This window comes from Styela clava, chromosome 7 (assembly GCF_964204865.1).
Source record: "Styela clava chromosome 7, kaStyClav1.hap1.2, whole genome shotgun sequence".
NCBI lineage: Eukaryota > Metazoa > Chordata > Ascidiacea > Stolidobranchia > Styelidae > Styela > Styela clava.
In genome coordinates this window covers 12501680-12517685 of record NC_135256.1, presented here as the reverse complement: position 1 = coordinate 12517685, position 16006 = coordinate 12501680, and the positions used below count along the sequence as shown (strand labels likewise).

The window sequence follows — 16006 nt, the reverse complement described above, 5'->3', positions numbered from 1 at the left end:
TCTGAATCTTGCTTTTGTTTAAGGCGTTGCGACTGTCTGGTACTCGACATGCGTAACACTAAAATCTAGCGGCGACGGAACGCAACGAACGCATAAAGTGTGTATCTGGCATTCCTATATAAAAATTACACATTACAGTAAAAAAAACAATATATAATGTTCGTTTGAATCCTTTGTCCGTGAAAACGTCTCGAGAATAAATATGAAAAGGTATTTACTTGGGAAAGGCTGCTGTCTTCATTGTTGAATTCCTGAATTGCCATCATGAAGTTGATTTTCCAGTTGTTGAATTGATTTTTCCAACTTGTTGAATTAAATTTCCAAGCGGTTGCGTGTCTTTACACGTCGGAGGTCACCAAAATATAGGGAGAAAGAGATGAGATGTTGATGATGGGATAAAGACTTTCCCCCTATATGTTTAAGTTCGATTCCCGCGTTATTGTTTTGACACGCGTTATGGAATGTGACTCCAATCTGGACTCCTTCAGACGATAATAAGCACACAGTGTTGATGCTAATCGTTGTTGTATATTATAGGAAGATGCACAATCCAAATTCCGAAAACAGATAAAATTGAGACACACTTAACTCTTAACACAGTAAATCAGGAGTGAATCAAAACACATCACACTTAACGCAGTAAAACAGAAGTGGATCTAAACACAATATTATGCAGCCCTCTCGGCAAGCCGGGACGATACGTCATCAAATTGGTCGATACGAGAAAGGCAGTACATGTAATCAGTAATCAGTGTTGCTACAATAAAATGACCTATTGTGGGGAATGGAACACACTATTAAAATGAAAGGGTTAAAACATTATAATTCATAGTTACACAATGCACATTCGCTACACCACCTCCTGCCACGAAAGAACCACGGCGCCTCTCGCCATGGTTTTATGGCGCTATTTCCGGTATATTTACAAGGTTATGTACCGGTTGGCGCGGCGGTGTGGCTCAACGGGCTAAGCGTTAGGAATACGCTCGCCACCGCACCTCTAATTACTCTGCGTGGGTTCGCAGGTTCGAATCCCAAGCAGGGATGGTTATGTGCGAGAGGATTGCTGGACTCCTCGCCGTCGTTGGGTGGTTCACGTAACCGCTGGTCGGTTACGGCTTCCTCCACCACCAAGTCCATGCTTCCGAAAACATACAATAAAAAAACTAATCTCATACCCGACTTGGAATGGTAACCGGACGAGAGGCCGTGGTTCGCCATATGGATAAGCCGTCTTATCGGCTTTCCTCTCCCCCGGGATAAATATGTAAATCTTATCCTCTTATCTTTATCTTATTATAGGTCATCAGGCGAAATTTTATCTACCTTTTTGGTGCTCCAGAAGTATGTGCAGCAATATGTCGCACAACCTGAATCCGCTACCCACACACACACACACTATTTTCAGGTTGTGCGCCATCTTGGTGCACATACTTCTGGAGGTCCCTTTTGATCTAACCCTCTGTTTTGCGCTCTTTTGCGCTGTTTCCCCACTGTTTTGCGCTGTTTCCCTCTGTTTTGCGGTGTTTCGCGCTGTATTCAGTAAGTAGTAAGACCAGTATTAAGTTATTTTGTTGTGACATTTTTATAGGAAATCCGTATAAACTTAATTATAGAGGTAGGCTACTAACTCTGTAATTGCCTCCTCACAGCACTGCAGCAAGGCCCAATTTTTGAATAAATTATTTACAGTATTTAAGTTTTTATTACAGTATTACGGTATTAGTTCAGTAGTTTGTTATGACAATGCTGCAATGCATTAGTAATTTGCCCACGCAATGGACTTTATTGACACAAGAGTTGTTCTGCATTAATATCAGAATATCCCAGGCAGGAAACAAAAAAAAAAAAAAAGTTTGCAACTATTTTCAAAATAAGATAATGAAGTTATTAGTAGCTGAATAGATTTCGTTATGTTTAAAATTTAAAAAATACTGGAATAACTCAAGCTCAAGGTACAGAGGTAGTTTTCATAACAAGCTAGGACAGAACTCCAGAAAGATTTGATAGTACTTCTATATCGAACTCGGTCATGAGATTAATACAAATCTAAGTTTATACTGTTATAAGTAGACTATCAAAATTATCACAGGCATGAGACAAGAAAGATCAGTAGTAGTGGGCAACCAAAATAGTAGACATGTCTGGTAGAGCACAGCAGTGGTATCAGGTGACAGTACAATTCAGTATTCAGGTATTTCTGATTTTGAAGCATAATACTTGCTGACTGTGTAGTATGTCTCTATACTATGATACTATACAGATATATATAATTCTGTAATTTTGTATATGGTTTCATATATAGGCTTATGTATTGAATTTTTGTCCTCAACTTCACTAGTTTATGAATTTAGTGATAAAACAAATATTTCCAATTTTCATATCAATTTGTAAATTTACAAGTTTTTAATTAAGTAATTAGTAGCCTTGATCTTTTTCTTTTGCCATGAAATTGATAAGAATAGTAGCCTAGTATTTCAATTACCTTTACGCTTTCTGTTTCAAATAGATAGTACTTGAGAATCAGTATGGCGTGTATGACAAAAGTTGAACTCTCAATATCATGTCGGAATTTACTGAATCGGGATCTGACGTCGAAATCTGATCCAATATGTCTTTTGGAGACATTTGATGAATCTTCTCATTCTTGGTATGAGTACGCTCGCACTGAGCAGGTTGTGAATAGTTTGGATCCCGATTTTAGCAAGAAAATCTCAATCGACTATTATTTTGAAATTGTTCAAAAGTTGAGGTTCCGGATGTTTGATATTGATAATGCATCAACAACTCTGAGTGATGATGATTTCCTTGGAGAATTGGAATGTACTCTTGCAAATATAGTCTCAAAGAAAACTTTGGAGCAAGCATTGTTGGGAAAAAACAAAAAGCATGCAGGTAAAGGAAGTATAAAGATTGTTGCTGAGGAAGTCACTGATAATCGAATTTTAATGCTTTCGGCCAAAGCTACCAAATTGGATAATAAAGATTTCATGGGGAAATCTGATCCTTATCTTGAGTTCTGGAAGCAGAATAGTGATGGGACATGGACCATTGCTCACAGAACAGAAGTTGTAAAAAACAGTCTCAATCCTGCATGGAAACCTATGCAGATTTCACTTCACACTCTTTGTGGTGCTGATGTTCATAAGAAGTTAAAGGTTATCTGCAATGATTGGGATAGTGATGGTAGTCATGATTTGATAGGTGAATTTTACACCACTGTTGATGAAATTGAGAAAGCTCAGAAGCCCAAAGAATTTCCATGCATTAACCCTAAGAAACAGAAGAAGAAATCATATAAAAATTCTGGAGTAGTTTCATTTCTGTCATCAAGAATTGAAAAGCAATACAGTTTTGTTGAATATGTCATGGGAGGTTTACAAATTAATTTCACTGTTGGAATTGATTTCACTGGATCTAATGGTGACCCAGCATCTCCTGACTCTCTGCATTTTATAAACCCAAATGTCCAGAACGAATATGTACAAGCTTTGATAGCAGTTGGAAATGTTGTTCAGGATTATGACTCAGATAAGTTATTTCCTGCTTTCGGATTTGGCGCCAAACTTCCACCCTATGCAACAGTATCCCATGAATTTGCCCTTAATTTCAATGATCAGAATCCATATTGTGCTGGGGTAGAAGGTGTATTACAAGCATATTATCATGCTGTCAACCAGGTAAAATTATGGGGGCCGACTAATATATCCCCTATTATAAATCATGTTGCGAGTTTTGCATACCAGGCACAAAGTACCCAAACTACTCCACAAAATTATTTCATATTGCTGCTTATCACAGATGGAGTGATCACAGACATGGATGAAACTCGTACAGCAATTGTAAATGCTTCTCATCTGCCTATGTCAATTATTATTGTTGGTGTTGGTAAAGCAGACTTCTCTGCAATGGAAATGTTGGATGGTGATGATGGAGTGTTGAAATCACCAACTGGTCAACCAGTTGCACGTGACATTGTTCAATTTGTACCTTTTCATAGTGTGAAAAAGTCAGGACCAGCTGGATTAGCGAAAGCAGTTCTCGCTGAAGTTCCAACTCAAGTTACAGCATATTTTAAACAAAAGAAAATGAACCCAGGACAAGGGTTGCAGCAGCAGGTTCAAGCTAAGAAGTGATTTAATTCAAAACCTGTAATGAGACAATCGCTTTCGTTCCATTGTACTCAATGCTTTTAAAAATGGCTGGAATATTGCTTGCGAGGATGCCTGACTTCCTATTGGTTGCGTGCAATAGCACAGTACATGCACCGAGTAGTCATCGACAGTTTTCATTAAATCATCATATTTGTTTCTTTCTCATTTTTGTAAACCTATATGCCCTCCCAATCACTGCGTATATGTGGCAAATACCTGTGCTTTCATTTAATTATTGCAGTGTAGATGCTTTTGGTTTGCAGATGCTCATTGCTATAAATATTAATGTGCTACGTATTTCTGCCATGATCCGTACTATTGTTTTCATCTTGTACTCATTATACTGTTTCAATTTTGACAAGTGTTATACGTTATAAGTGAATTCAACAGATATATAAATCGTTTGAAGCAAAAGATACAACAAGAATTGTTTCATGTAGGCTACATGAAAAATGCAGTCAAAAATTTAATCATGTTCCAGATGAATCTCATTTTTTATAAATACTGTAAATATATTGCAGAATATGTTTTTATATAGGCTATACTAAGTTTCTTATTTATCTGTGTAATTGTGAGGTTAAATTCTTAAATTTGAATATATTTCGCAAAATGTGCATAAAATATAAAACTACAATTTAGGCTCTCTACATGCATCTGATGGAAACACTTAAAAATCTGTATAATAAGAGTATTCACTGTAATATTTCATTATGGTATGTAATAATTTTCTCTACTCTGTATCAGTTTAATCAAAACAAAAGTTGTTTATATTCACGACATATCATATCTTTACCATATACATTAGCGTTATTTCCTGTTAAAATTATAGCTTTACCTCAGAGCCTCTGCAGTTAACTTACAATTGACATGGATCTGGGCAAACTTAATGAAAAATGTTATTGTCTTGTGTTGTCAGTTCGGTGATGTATTTTATTTTTCCGCCCATGAATCATTTATGTTTCCCTCCTATACTGAGCTGTCTTTGATTCATTAAACATAATTTCATGGGTGAATGATACCGTTTCTCATTCTCTGCATATTTTTGAAGATTATAGTAAAAAATCAAATTTGGTAATTGGATTGTTTTGATCGTGTGTGAATGGTCAGTTTCATTTTGAATAGCTTTTGCTAAAACGGCTTATTACTATGTTGAACAAATGCAGTTTTTAACAAAAATTTCAAATCATCTTACTTCATTGTATCAGTAAATTGAGCGATCAAAATTGCTCATCTTCGAACTAATTCACATGTTGACTTCCTTATCATTTGTAAGGCTTAGATGTATGTAGAAGTTGCCATTACAGGGATTATTATTGCAGTTTTTCAATAGTTTTATTTTATGCTCACTGTCCGATAAACTTTTACACTGGCTACTTGTTACTCTTGAGATAGCTCGTATTATACAATGTACTATGACATTTTATTGCTTCAGGTGTGCTATGTAAGATGAATTTGGTGTTACTCTATTTTGATACATAATATATTTCCAATTTAGTTGAATATTTGATTGTGTCGATCTATTACGTTTATCTCAGCCATGTCATATTTAGATAAAATTGCATTTCAAATTTATGTATATTTATTTTGTTACAGCTATTACAGGCTATCTTGAAAAAATATGAATCATTGCTGTGTGATATGTCATTCTTTTCATAGTAACTCTACTGTAATATTTGCAACTTGTGAGAGGATTGTTAGTTTCTAAATTTGGTCGGATTTACTTACTTAGTTTTGTTACGAGAATTCAAAGCACATATACCAATGATGATTATACACAATTCAGTACCTTTCTCCTTTGTCTAAATATTTCTTTTTAGGTGTTTATTTCGATGTGCCATATACTGTGATTCAGTTAATTGTCTATAACATCATTATGACTTATATATCAACAATAGCAATTGCCTGTTTATGCTCATAATTAATTGGCCATCAAAATTTTCATTCAATACTCGGAGTTTCAAGGCATAAAAAACTAGCCTAGCTTGTTTGGTTGCGAGCTCTGAACAATATTGCTAGCTCTAAATTATGATAAAATATTCAAAATTTTGAAATTGTTCGAGGACTGAGGATAAGAGTTTTAAAAACAGTTTTAAGTGATAAAATTTGTTACTGCATGTGAAAGAATTCTTAAATATTATTCGATTGGGGTACAAATACCAAGTAATAGGTTTATCGAAATTCATTGATCAAAAAATTTGATCACTTGTTCTGGGCGGTTTCGAAGTGAATGTGTACCCATTTTCCTCATACCTCATTATTTCGGACGTTGGTTCATTGAATAGGTCATTTGGTTGTTTCAACTTATTTACTTTCAGTTTGGAAAGATAATGTGATGCATTGTTTTTTTTTACTGGCCTATAGTTTTATTTGACTTACTAGCTTGGATCATCATCTGGCTTTCTTACCTCAGTCTTATCTGATGAGTTCTTCCATAGATATATGTTTCGTTAAGCTGAATCGTTTATAATTGGATTCAAGATAGACAATATTTTTTTCATTTTATACTTTCGTATTTAGTGTCTTTTTTCGTAATTGTTCCAGGGTAAATAAAGTAGTATACAGAATGCCATTTCCAATATTGTATTGATGAATAGTCAAGGAGACATACTAATTGATATTTATACTGAAAATTTTAATACTGAATATAGGGATGTGAAAACATGTATTGTTATGTCAAACTTTCTGAAGCAATCAGCTGCCCTGTTAATATTGAAGTCATTTAAATTATCAGTGCTTCTATCACATAAATATTGCTTAAATATATTTTTATATTGATGTTATGCTTAAAGTAGGTATTTTGGTATCAAGTATTCTCAATAAAAGCATAATCTTGTAAATTTCATCTTCTGTTTTGATGTTTCATGCTCTGTTTTACCATATGCACTATGTTCTTGAATGTGTCCAACTCGTTTGATAGAATGCTATTTGTGCTTCGCTATGTAATCTACCTTGTACTACTATTTTTATTTAGTGATATAGAAATAATGGCGTCAGGATGTGTCACACAAGTAGAGCTTACTATATCATGTACTAAACTACTAAGCAAAGATGCCTTGTCAAAATCAGATCCAATCTGTGTCATTCAATGTTTTGAAGAATCTTCCAAAACTTGGTTCGAATTGGATCGCACTGAACATATTCGAAACACGGAGAATCCAGTTTTCAGTAAAAAAGTCACGATTGATTATTACTTCGAGGAGATACAAAAGTTACGATTCCAAGTCTTTGATATTGATAACTCAACATCAACCTTAAAAGATGATGATTTCTTAGGGAAATTGAAATGCACGCTTGGAAACATTGTGTCAGCAAAGACATATCAGCAGGCACTTATGCTGAAAGGCAAAAAACAGGCTGGAAAAAGTCTAATCAAGATTGTAGCGGAAGAAATTTCTGATAATAATGAATTAGCTCTTACAGTAAAAGGCAGCAAACTTGATAACAAAGATTTTATGGGGAAATCTGATCCATTTTTAGAGTTCTGGCGAGAAAATGATGACAAAACTTGGTCTCTTGCTCACAGAACTGAGGTTGTTAAGAATAGCCTTGATCCAGTTTGGAAGACAATGACAATACCTATGCACAGTTTATGCAAAGGTAATTATTCCAACAAAATCAAAGTCATTTGTAGTGATTGGGATGATGATGGTGGTCATGATGTTATTGGTGAATTTTATACCTCTGTAACTGAGATAGAAAATGCTGTGAAACCGATAGAATTCAAATGTATCAACGAAAAGAAGAAAGCAAAAAAATCATCATACAAAGGTTCTGGCACGATTATTTTTCAGGCATCAAGAATTCAAAAGACTTTTAGTTTTTTGAATTATATTTTTGGCGGATTGCAAATCAATTTTACTGTAGGAGTCGACTTCACAGGGTCAAATGGAGATCCTTCAGATGCACATTCTCTTCATTACCAAGACAATAATTACCTCAATGAATATATGCAGGCATTACTCGCTGTTGGAAGTGTCATACAAGACTATGATACTGACAAGTTATTTCCTGCCTTTGGATTTGGAGCAAAAGTGCCTCCTGGAAATCGTGTTGAACATGAATTTCCCTTGAATTTTAATCCAACAAACCCCTACTGTAAAGGTGTACTTGGAATTGTACAGGCCTACCAACAAGCTATAAGACAGGTGAAGTTGTGGGGCCCAACAAATATATCACCCATTATATCACATGTTGCTAAATTTGCTCTCGAAGCTCAAAACGCACAAACAAGTCCTCAAAATTATTTTGTTCTGCTGATCATTACAGATGGTGTGATTACTGATATAGCGGAAACCTTGACAGCAATTGTTAACGCATCACACCTTCCTATGTCTATTATAATTGTTGGGGTGGGTACTGCGGATTTTACTGCTATGGAAATGCTCGATGGAGACGGAGGTGTCTTGAAATCACCCCAAGGTCACAAGGCTATTCGGGATATTGTACAATTTGTTCCATTCCATGAAGTAAAAATGAATGGACCAACTGGATTGGCAAAAGCGGTTTTGGCTGAAGTTCCTGCTCAAGTTACTCGCTACTTCAAACAAAAGGGAATGGAACCAGGTCCTTCTTCACGACTTCAACAAAAGTAGTGATGTAATTAGCAGTTTCCTTACTTGATATATGTCGCAATATCCAATCTGATGTCTACACATTCATGATATGTATTTTATGTCGCTGTATATCAGTCACTTTCTTGTTTTTAAAATAATATTTTTATTTGTAAAGTATGCAAGTCCTACTTTAGATCCTATAATTGTGCTTGTATGAACATCATGTTTCTTCAGATTCAAGTTTTTGAATGCAACTCTTCAACCTAAAGCTCTTAACTAATTGAAACTTGTTATAATGTTATTAAACTTTATAATGCTTAGTTTGGTCTTGTTTATTAGGCTTTGCCCTTCATTTATTTCATTGTGATATAGTCAACTTATTCCAAAGTTGTGTATTAGTTTTATAATGCTTGAATCTCAGTACGAAAGAGTTCCGAACTTTTTTCTTATATTTTTTGTTTATTATATTGAATCTCATCAGTAATTATTCATTGTATCTCCAATTTATCTGGAAGAAAATAAGTCAATAAGATCTTATCAGATATCTTGTCTTCTATTTCTTGAAAAAAAAAAGCCACCTGCATTACGATTCTTACTCCGGAACTCTTTGCCTGAAGTTTTATAATTATCTTAGAACATACAATGGGGATCATGTATATTTACAACACATGAAGCCATACGTGAAACCTCTCAATTATACATGAGATGGTTAATTAATGTCTGGGATCGATTTTTTTTATTTACATTATTCATTTACACTACCAACCTAATAGCTGCAACATTTTACCCGCAATTAATCATATTTATAGACTGTAATTTTTCAACGCATTACTATGTTTTATTTATTTATTTGGATGCAGTAGTAAACATGTGCCTATATGTTATGGCGAATTGCTTGAGATGTTCTTATATATTACTCGTTTTGTAATGTTTTATAAGTATTCCATTTTATGTGCTTATCTTTGAAATATTAATCTGAATAAATAGCTGAAATGTGAAGCTGATCAATGTTTCTTTTGAAATAATTGACATGTATCTTTGAAGTTTGTAATTCCTAACTTTTGCATTTGCGTTACACGCCGTTGTTGACTGTTTCGGTGCCATCGATGTCAATTCAAATTGACAGTATAAAAGTTGATTTTACAATCAAGTAAGGTAGGATAGGATCTTCAGTGTAACCACATGGTGGTCATTTCGCCTTCAAAACTCTCAAACACGACATAAGCACATTTTCTTTAAGTAATGCAGTTGAAGTGGAGAATACCTCGTACTTTTGGTGGACTTAAATTACAGTCTCTAAGAATTATCCATCTCAAATAAGAGATGTCTGTTTGAAATTTCGACAAAACCTTACGCTACTTACCGACAATAACATAGAAATAGAGGAAGCCAGCAAACGGCTACGTCAACCATGAGAGGTACAATGGCAAGTGTGTTTCTTACGCTTGGCATAGTAAAATATTCGTAACCACACGCGGGAATCTCGGCCACGACGTGGACTATCCACGTCCGCGACAAGGAACCAGTTTACTAAATTTGAGTTTTTTGATTTTCAGAATTTTTTTCACACCGCTGGATGCGCGCCGAAACTGTGCAATCACGAATGTTTTGAGCCGATGTGGTCGGAGGTGACAAGATTTGCAGACGTAAAATATTTGTTTTCGATGCCATCTAAAAGCTTTCAATTATTCATAACAAAGCAAAGGGCAGTCTCTTAGAACATTAATTTACCGTTTCACGGAATCAAAATTAGTCATACATCAGAATTGTTGCGGTCCCGAGGCAGGCGAACAGCCCAAGCAAAACGTTTGCGTTGTTTTAGTCAACGCATCTCGGTCCACTTGAATCTATAACATGACTTCCTTTGTCATCGAATTTCAATACTGAGATAATTCACCTATAGGCTATAGCGAATGAGCATTTCATTCTTGCGTTTTCCCAGGGCTCAACTTTCAACAGATGGTTCTGTCGCGCGCACAAGCACGTCCCTAACCGAAACGCGCGTACAAAAATAAGCAGCATCGACGAAAATATGATGACTGCAGCCCCTAAATGAGATCCGATATATTCCAATGACTGGCCGACAATTCCGACGTCGTTATTTCCGGGTAGTTTTAAGTAAGCATATTGTTACTGTCGATGCTTGGAGTCAAAAAGCGTTAGTCCAATCAATTTAAATTTGGTCGCTCTGGCATAAAACAAAACAACAATAAACGGACAAAACAAAATGCAGACATACCCGGAAGACTGGCATAACTTAGGGAAAAGTTGAAAAAAATTTTACAAACTAGAATTAAAAAAATAAAAATAATGGGTAAATTTGTTGTATATATCATTGATAATAAATTCCACGTATACAGTCTTAATATATACCAACAACTGTATACTCCATCTATATTCTGGATTTCTTCCTTGATATATTACAAATTGTGGATGGGGAAAATGAATACTAGTCAAAGCAAATTTATTGTTATTACAGTTATGTTCCATTTGTCTTATGAGTAGAATCTTCTCATACATTATGAGTCTATGACGCCGTCAAACACCCTACTGTTTGTACCCTCTTCCGCCGAATGGCGAGAGCTAAAGAGATGAAATCGCAACTACAACCGTTCAGCCGCAGCGAAATCTTAATCGTGTTGGAAGACATTCAAACTACTTCAAATGGCTGAACTTTTCGTTTTTATGTGTGGTTATTTTGAACATTATATACCTTCTTTGAATTAAAATTTCTATAAATCAATGCATAAAAGGCTAATCAACTTTAATAACGAGGTTATGGTTATAAACATTTATAAATAGGACTCTTTAATTTCTGGGATACACCTTTGTAACCCTGAAAGATGTCAAGTCAAGCATGCCAACAAGTATATTGGTTCGCCGGGTATAAATATATTTTATCGACTTCTCATAACTTTATAACTGCTGTATACTTAACTTCGTCTTACTAGTTCTTAGTCGTTGAAATGGTTGATAGAAGTCATTGAGCTATTGGTTTAAAATATAGGCCTAAAGTAAGCTGATTATTCATCAAGGTATTTTTAAAATATGACTGGTAAAATATACCATGAGTTCGTATCAAAGCAAAGGTTTGGAATGCCAAACGAGTGAGTATTTGTTTTGATCGCATACTAACATCCTTTATATTTTACCGTATAAAAACGCGAATCAAGTTGTACTGGAGATTCAATAGCAATTTCACAAAATGACTTGAGTTTGTTTTATAAGTATGGAAACCCGACTCTGCATATATTATTTTATCCTCACTGTCTTCAGATAAGAATGTAGCTAGTTTTATCGAATAACTTAAAATAGATGTTATCCGTAGAAATCACAAGAGTGATAATGAAATTTGTCGTCGCCATCATGACTTTTATAATATTTGCGTGCGAGAACATCACGCCTGAAAATTACTTATTGAAACAGCGCGTCCTATCAGATCACGGAATAGAAAACTATCCCATGTAGCCAAAGTAGTCCCATGTAGTTCTAAGCTACGTATGGCAAAGTTATAAAAAATTCAAAAACTGTCGTTGCCTGCAATTAAAATTAACAAAATAAGTTTAGTTGTTACACACCAGCGTATCTGGTGTGATGCATCTGTTCCCCAATAAGTTTTTTTTTATTATCTTGGGATGTACTGTGGTACTTTGAAGGATAGATTCAAGATGTTCGTTGAAAAGTGCTGGACTTCACTTGATTGATTAAACTTAATGGATGAAAATGTTCTCTTTAACGTAAATACTTCATTAAAGACTATCACTTGTTCAAAGTCAGATTTCAGAAGGATGATTTTAATTGGAACTTTCTTGCAGTACAAAAAGCTTAGTTGCATTTTTATAGGTTTTCTTTGTGGGTCGCAATGAAGGGCATCGGAAAAAAACATATAGACTGGTTTATTTTAGTGGAAGTCACAGAATCTTGCTCAAATATTTGTTCAGTATTCTCGATCCTGGTGTATTTCACAAAACGCAGTCACTTCAACGGCTCGCTATGTTCCGACCTTGTTTAATTAACCTTACCTTAATTGTTAATTAGACTTGCTATGTAGTGAGGGTGGGATTGTTTTCTTTTCAGTTGCTTTTCAGCAATTCCAATCTATCCCATGGTCACAGAGACAATTTTGCCAGCTCCTTGGAAATATAAATTTAACTAGTTAAAATGACTCATATAATAGCTAAAACAAATATTATAGCCATTAAATAATATTTATAGGTTCATGGATTTCTTGATATATATTCATGAATTCAGAAACTCCATTTTGAATTAAATAATGATTGCATCAGAGTCGCCACTTTGCTCAGGCATTGCAAACATCTCTGTGTTACACTCTTCGCGAAATGTTCGACATTGGCGATCGCTTATTTATATTTTAAAATAAAATCCACACACTTTATTACAATTTCATCATCTATATTGGGAACAATGCAATTCATGGTGAATAATACAATGGTAGTGTATCAAATCCAGTATTGAATTATTCGCTGCTTTTATTTTTCGTGCTTTTAATTCTTATCCCATTGTGTTGCCTTCAACGTACTTTTAGTATCCAAATGATATACATGGAATTTCATTACAAATAATGTCCAAATAGTAGCGCCGAAAACTTTTGCGAGAAACATAATAACCAAATGAAAAATGTCCAAACGTCATAAGGTTATATACCGCAAGATAAAATAGCGCAAAAAACAGTCTGTTTTTATTTGATAGGTTTTGATGAAGAAATAGCGCATAGCACTACACCAACAGAACAATGCCAAGATGAGAAAATCAAACCTGAAGAAGTCGTCCGATACACGAATACTATGAAACTACAAGATGAAGGTATATTTATTCGTCTGTATTTCATTGCAGTGGTGTTGATAATGTGTTTGTCTCATAGGCTATACATTGTCTAAATATCCAGACTATAGCTTACTATAAAATACAACTCGCTTTGAAAAAGAAGTCAAAATATTTTAAAATATGTTTGTATTAATAACATATATATTTTTATCCGCACAATTTATATTGTTTGCTGTGTTCATTATTAACAGTGATTTAGTGTGCGTAAATTTATAACTATAATTTATAACCAAAAATGTCAATTTCGGAGTTTTATTAACTGTTTGTCGAATAAATTTATCAGAAACTCTTGCTTCGAAACGCAAAATAGTTGTTGTTGATGTTCTTATATCGCTATTCAGCGCCATTAACTGATAGGAAATAAAACCTTTAACAACCACCTCTATGTTAAATTACAATTGACACACAAATGAATACTTTATAATAAGGTAACAATCATAAATAATTCTGCCCATAGACAAAACAAATTCAATAACAGTTTCTATTATGCCAGTGTTTCTCAGCAGCTCCTTCAAAGTCAGTTTTCTGACTTTATATATGACATTACTTTCGTGGTTATATTTCTGGCAATGTAGGTAGCGGGATACGATATCAGGTACAAAACACTGTCCGTGGTATTCATTGGGTAACAACCTGTTTTATGTAGATGAGTATGAGGGAATAAAAGAACTAAATTAATATTAGGGATCCAGGTCTAAGTTTTACGTTACTAAATGATTCGGCTTTACAGTAAACTTTTTATAATAGAGCGCATAAAATTGTTGGGAATAGAATCAACCAAGATATATTTATTTTCATTAAAGTAATCGTCTTGAAAGTAGATGACTATGAAGAAATTCCCAATTGCACGACAATTCCAAAGGAAGCCGATGTTGAACAAACCGATGTCAGGGATTTTATTAAAGAGATGAAGATATTGAATTTGCAAGGTGAATTAGTTTGTCTCATTGCGTATTCAATGCGAAAAAAATATACAACAGTTACTAATATTGTACAAACCCGCATTTATTGTATTCGTAATCTCCATTCGCGTATTAACTTTCACTGCGCTCTCAAATAAAATTACCATCGGTCATGGACTATTTTTTTTCTAACTCGCGTAAATCCTCTATTTTCTAGGTTGTGCGCTTGCTTTGGTCGAACACAATGAATACACAGAAGCTAGTAAATACTTTCGAAAGCTGGAAAACTTGAAACCAAACCAATCTGCTGAGATTTACAATATGATCTTACTTACTGAGTGTAACATAATGTGCGGTGATTATTACCTGGCATGTAGCAATATAAAGACTATCGCCGAACTCCTGAATTCTCAGCATTTGTCTGCATCGGAGGTTGAAAAGTTTGGAGTCACCTGCAATCACGAAAAACAGTACGTCCGTGCAGTCGTCGTACATTCCGCGGCAGCAAAACTTTGTCAGATGACTGCTAACGTCAGCGATTTAGTGGCTTTCATGACGTCACAAGTGAATCAGATAACTGATATAGTTGAGGCAGGAGTCGTTGAACGATGCGGGTATATTCATAGAATTACTTTACATCACATCATCCCATATTTTCAAGAACTTATTCACGATTTGACAAAAATTACAGCCGAAAATCAGAATGAAATCGTTCTTTGGCACTCGGAGTGCTTGTTTTATGTTGGTCTCTGCTATACCCACTGCGAATCATACAACGAAAGCATTGCGGTTCTCGAATCTGCACTTTGTTTGATGAACACGGAGATGAACAACAAATGTGAAAACTTCCGACTGTACGGTGGATGTATTAAACTTTTAGCAACTTTATACGCAGAAATAGGAAAGAAAGAAGTCGCAATAGAAAAGTTCAATGCGGCAATACATGCTTTTCAGAAAGCTACAGATTGGAAAAAATGTGATGAGAAAAACAAAACAATCGCGGATACGAGAGAAAGCTTGTGGGAACTGGAAAATAACACAACGAAGAAAAAGCTATCAGTAGCCCAGAAGATTGGAAAATGGCTGAATAAAAAGTGATTCAAATTGTAGTAAAGTTTCATATTAGCCCGCATTTAGAAATTAGGTTCAATGTCTTAGTTCGAGTTTTCTCAATCAAATTTTGTTGACAAGAACATTTATTTCAATAAATGGTATTATGTTTTATAAACTCCGTATTACAAGTAGCAGTAGCAATAAACAATAATTTAAATTGTAGAAACAGGAATGTCAAGAATTGCATAAAATTGGAAGCTACTTACTTTCTAATTTGTATTATTTTCATGTCTTACATCACAAGATTGAATAAATATATAGCAGTATGTAATACTGAATAAATAAAATTATAAGTGTGTGTTCAATTCCATATTTGAATTCTTAGTAAATGTATAACATCATATAGGCGTTTCAAATCACATTATGAGTTTTATATCTCTATAATGAGTTTGTATATTTTGGAAATTTAGCTTATTTGTAGCAATAGTTTCACATGTAA

The 16006-nt window shown here is 34.5% G+C and overlaps 1 protein-coding gene and 2 pseudogenes across 1 annotated transcript; all 3 read left to right on the top strand.

The window, feature by feature from the left end:
• The first annotated feature begins 2488 nt into the window (after positions 1 to 2488).
• Positions 2489 to 7125, top strand: LOC120327477 (copine-3 pseudogene; annotated as a pseudogene).
• LOC120327476 (copine-3 pseudogene) lies at positions 5864 to 9715 on the top strand (annotated as a pseudogene).
• Positions 9716 to 11645: 1930 nt separating this feature from the next.
• On the top strand, positions 11646 to 15953 carry LOC120328558 (uncharacterized). The gene is made up of 4 exons (XM_039395079.2): positions 11646 to 11814; positions 13418 to 13531; positions 14356 to 14481; positions 14672 to 15953. Exons 1-4 carry the CDS (start codon positions 11775 to 11777, stop codon positions 15550 to 15552), a joined length of 1161 nt encoding a protein of 386 aa, XP_039251013.2. The 5' UTR covers positions 11646 to 11774; the 3' UTR covers positions 15553 to 15953.
• Positions 15954 to 16006: the final 53 nt, after the last annotated feature.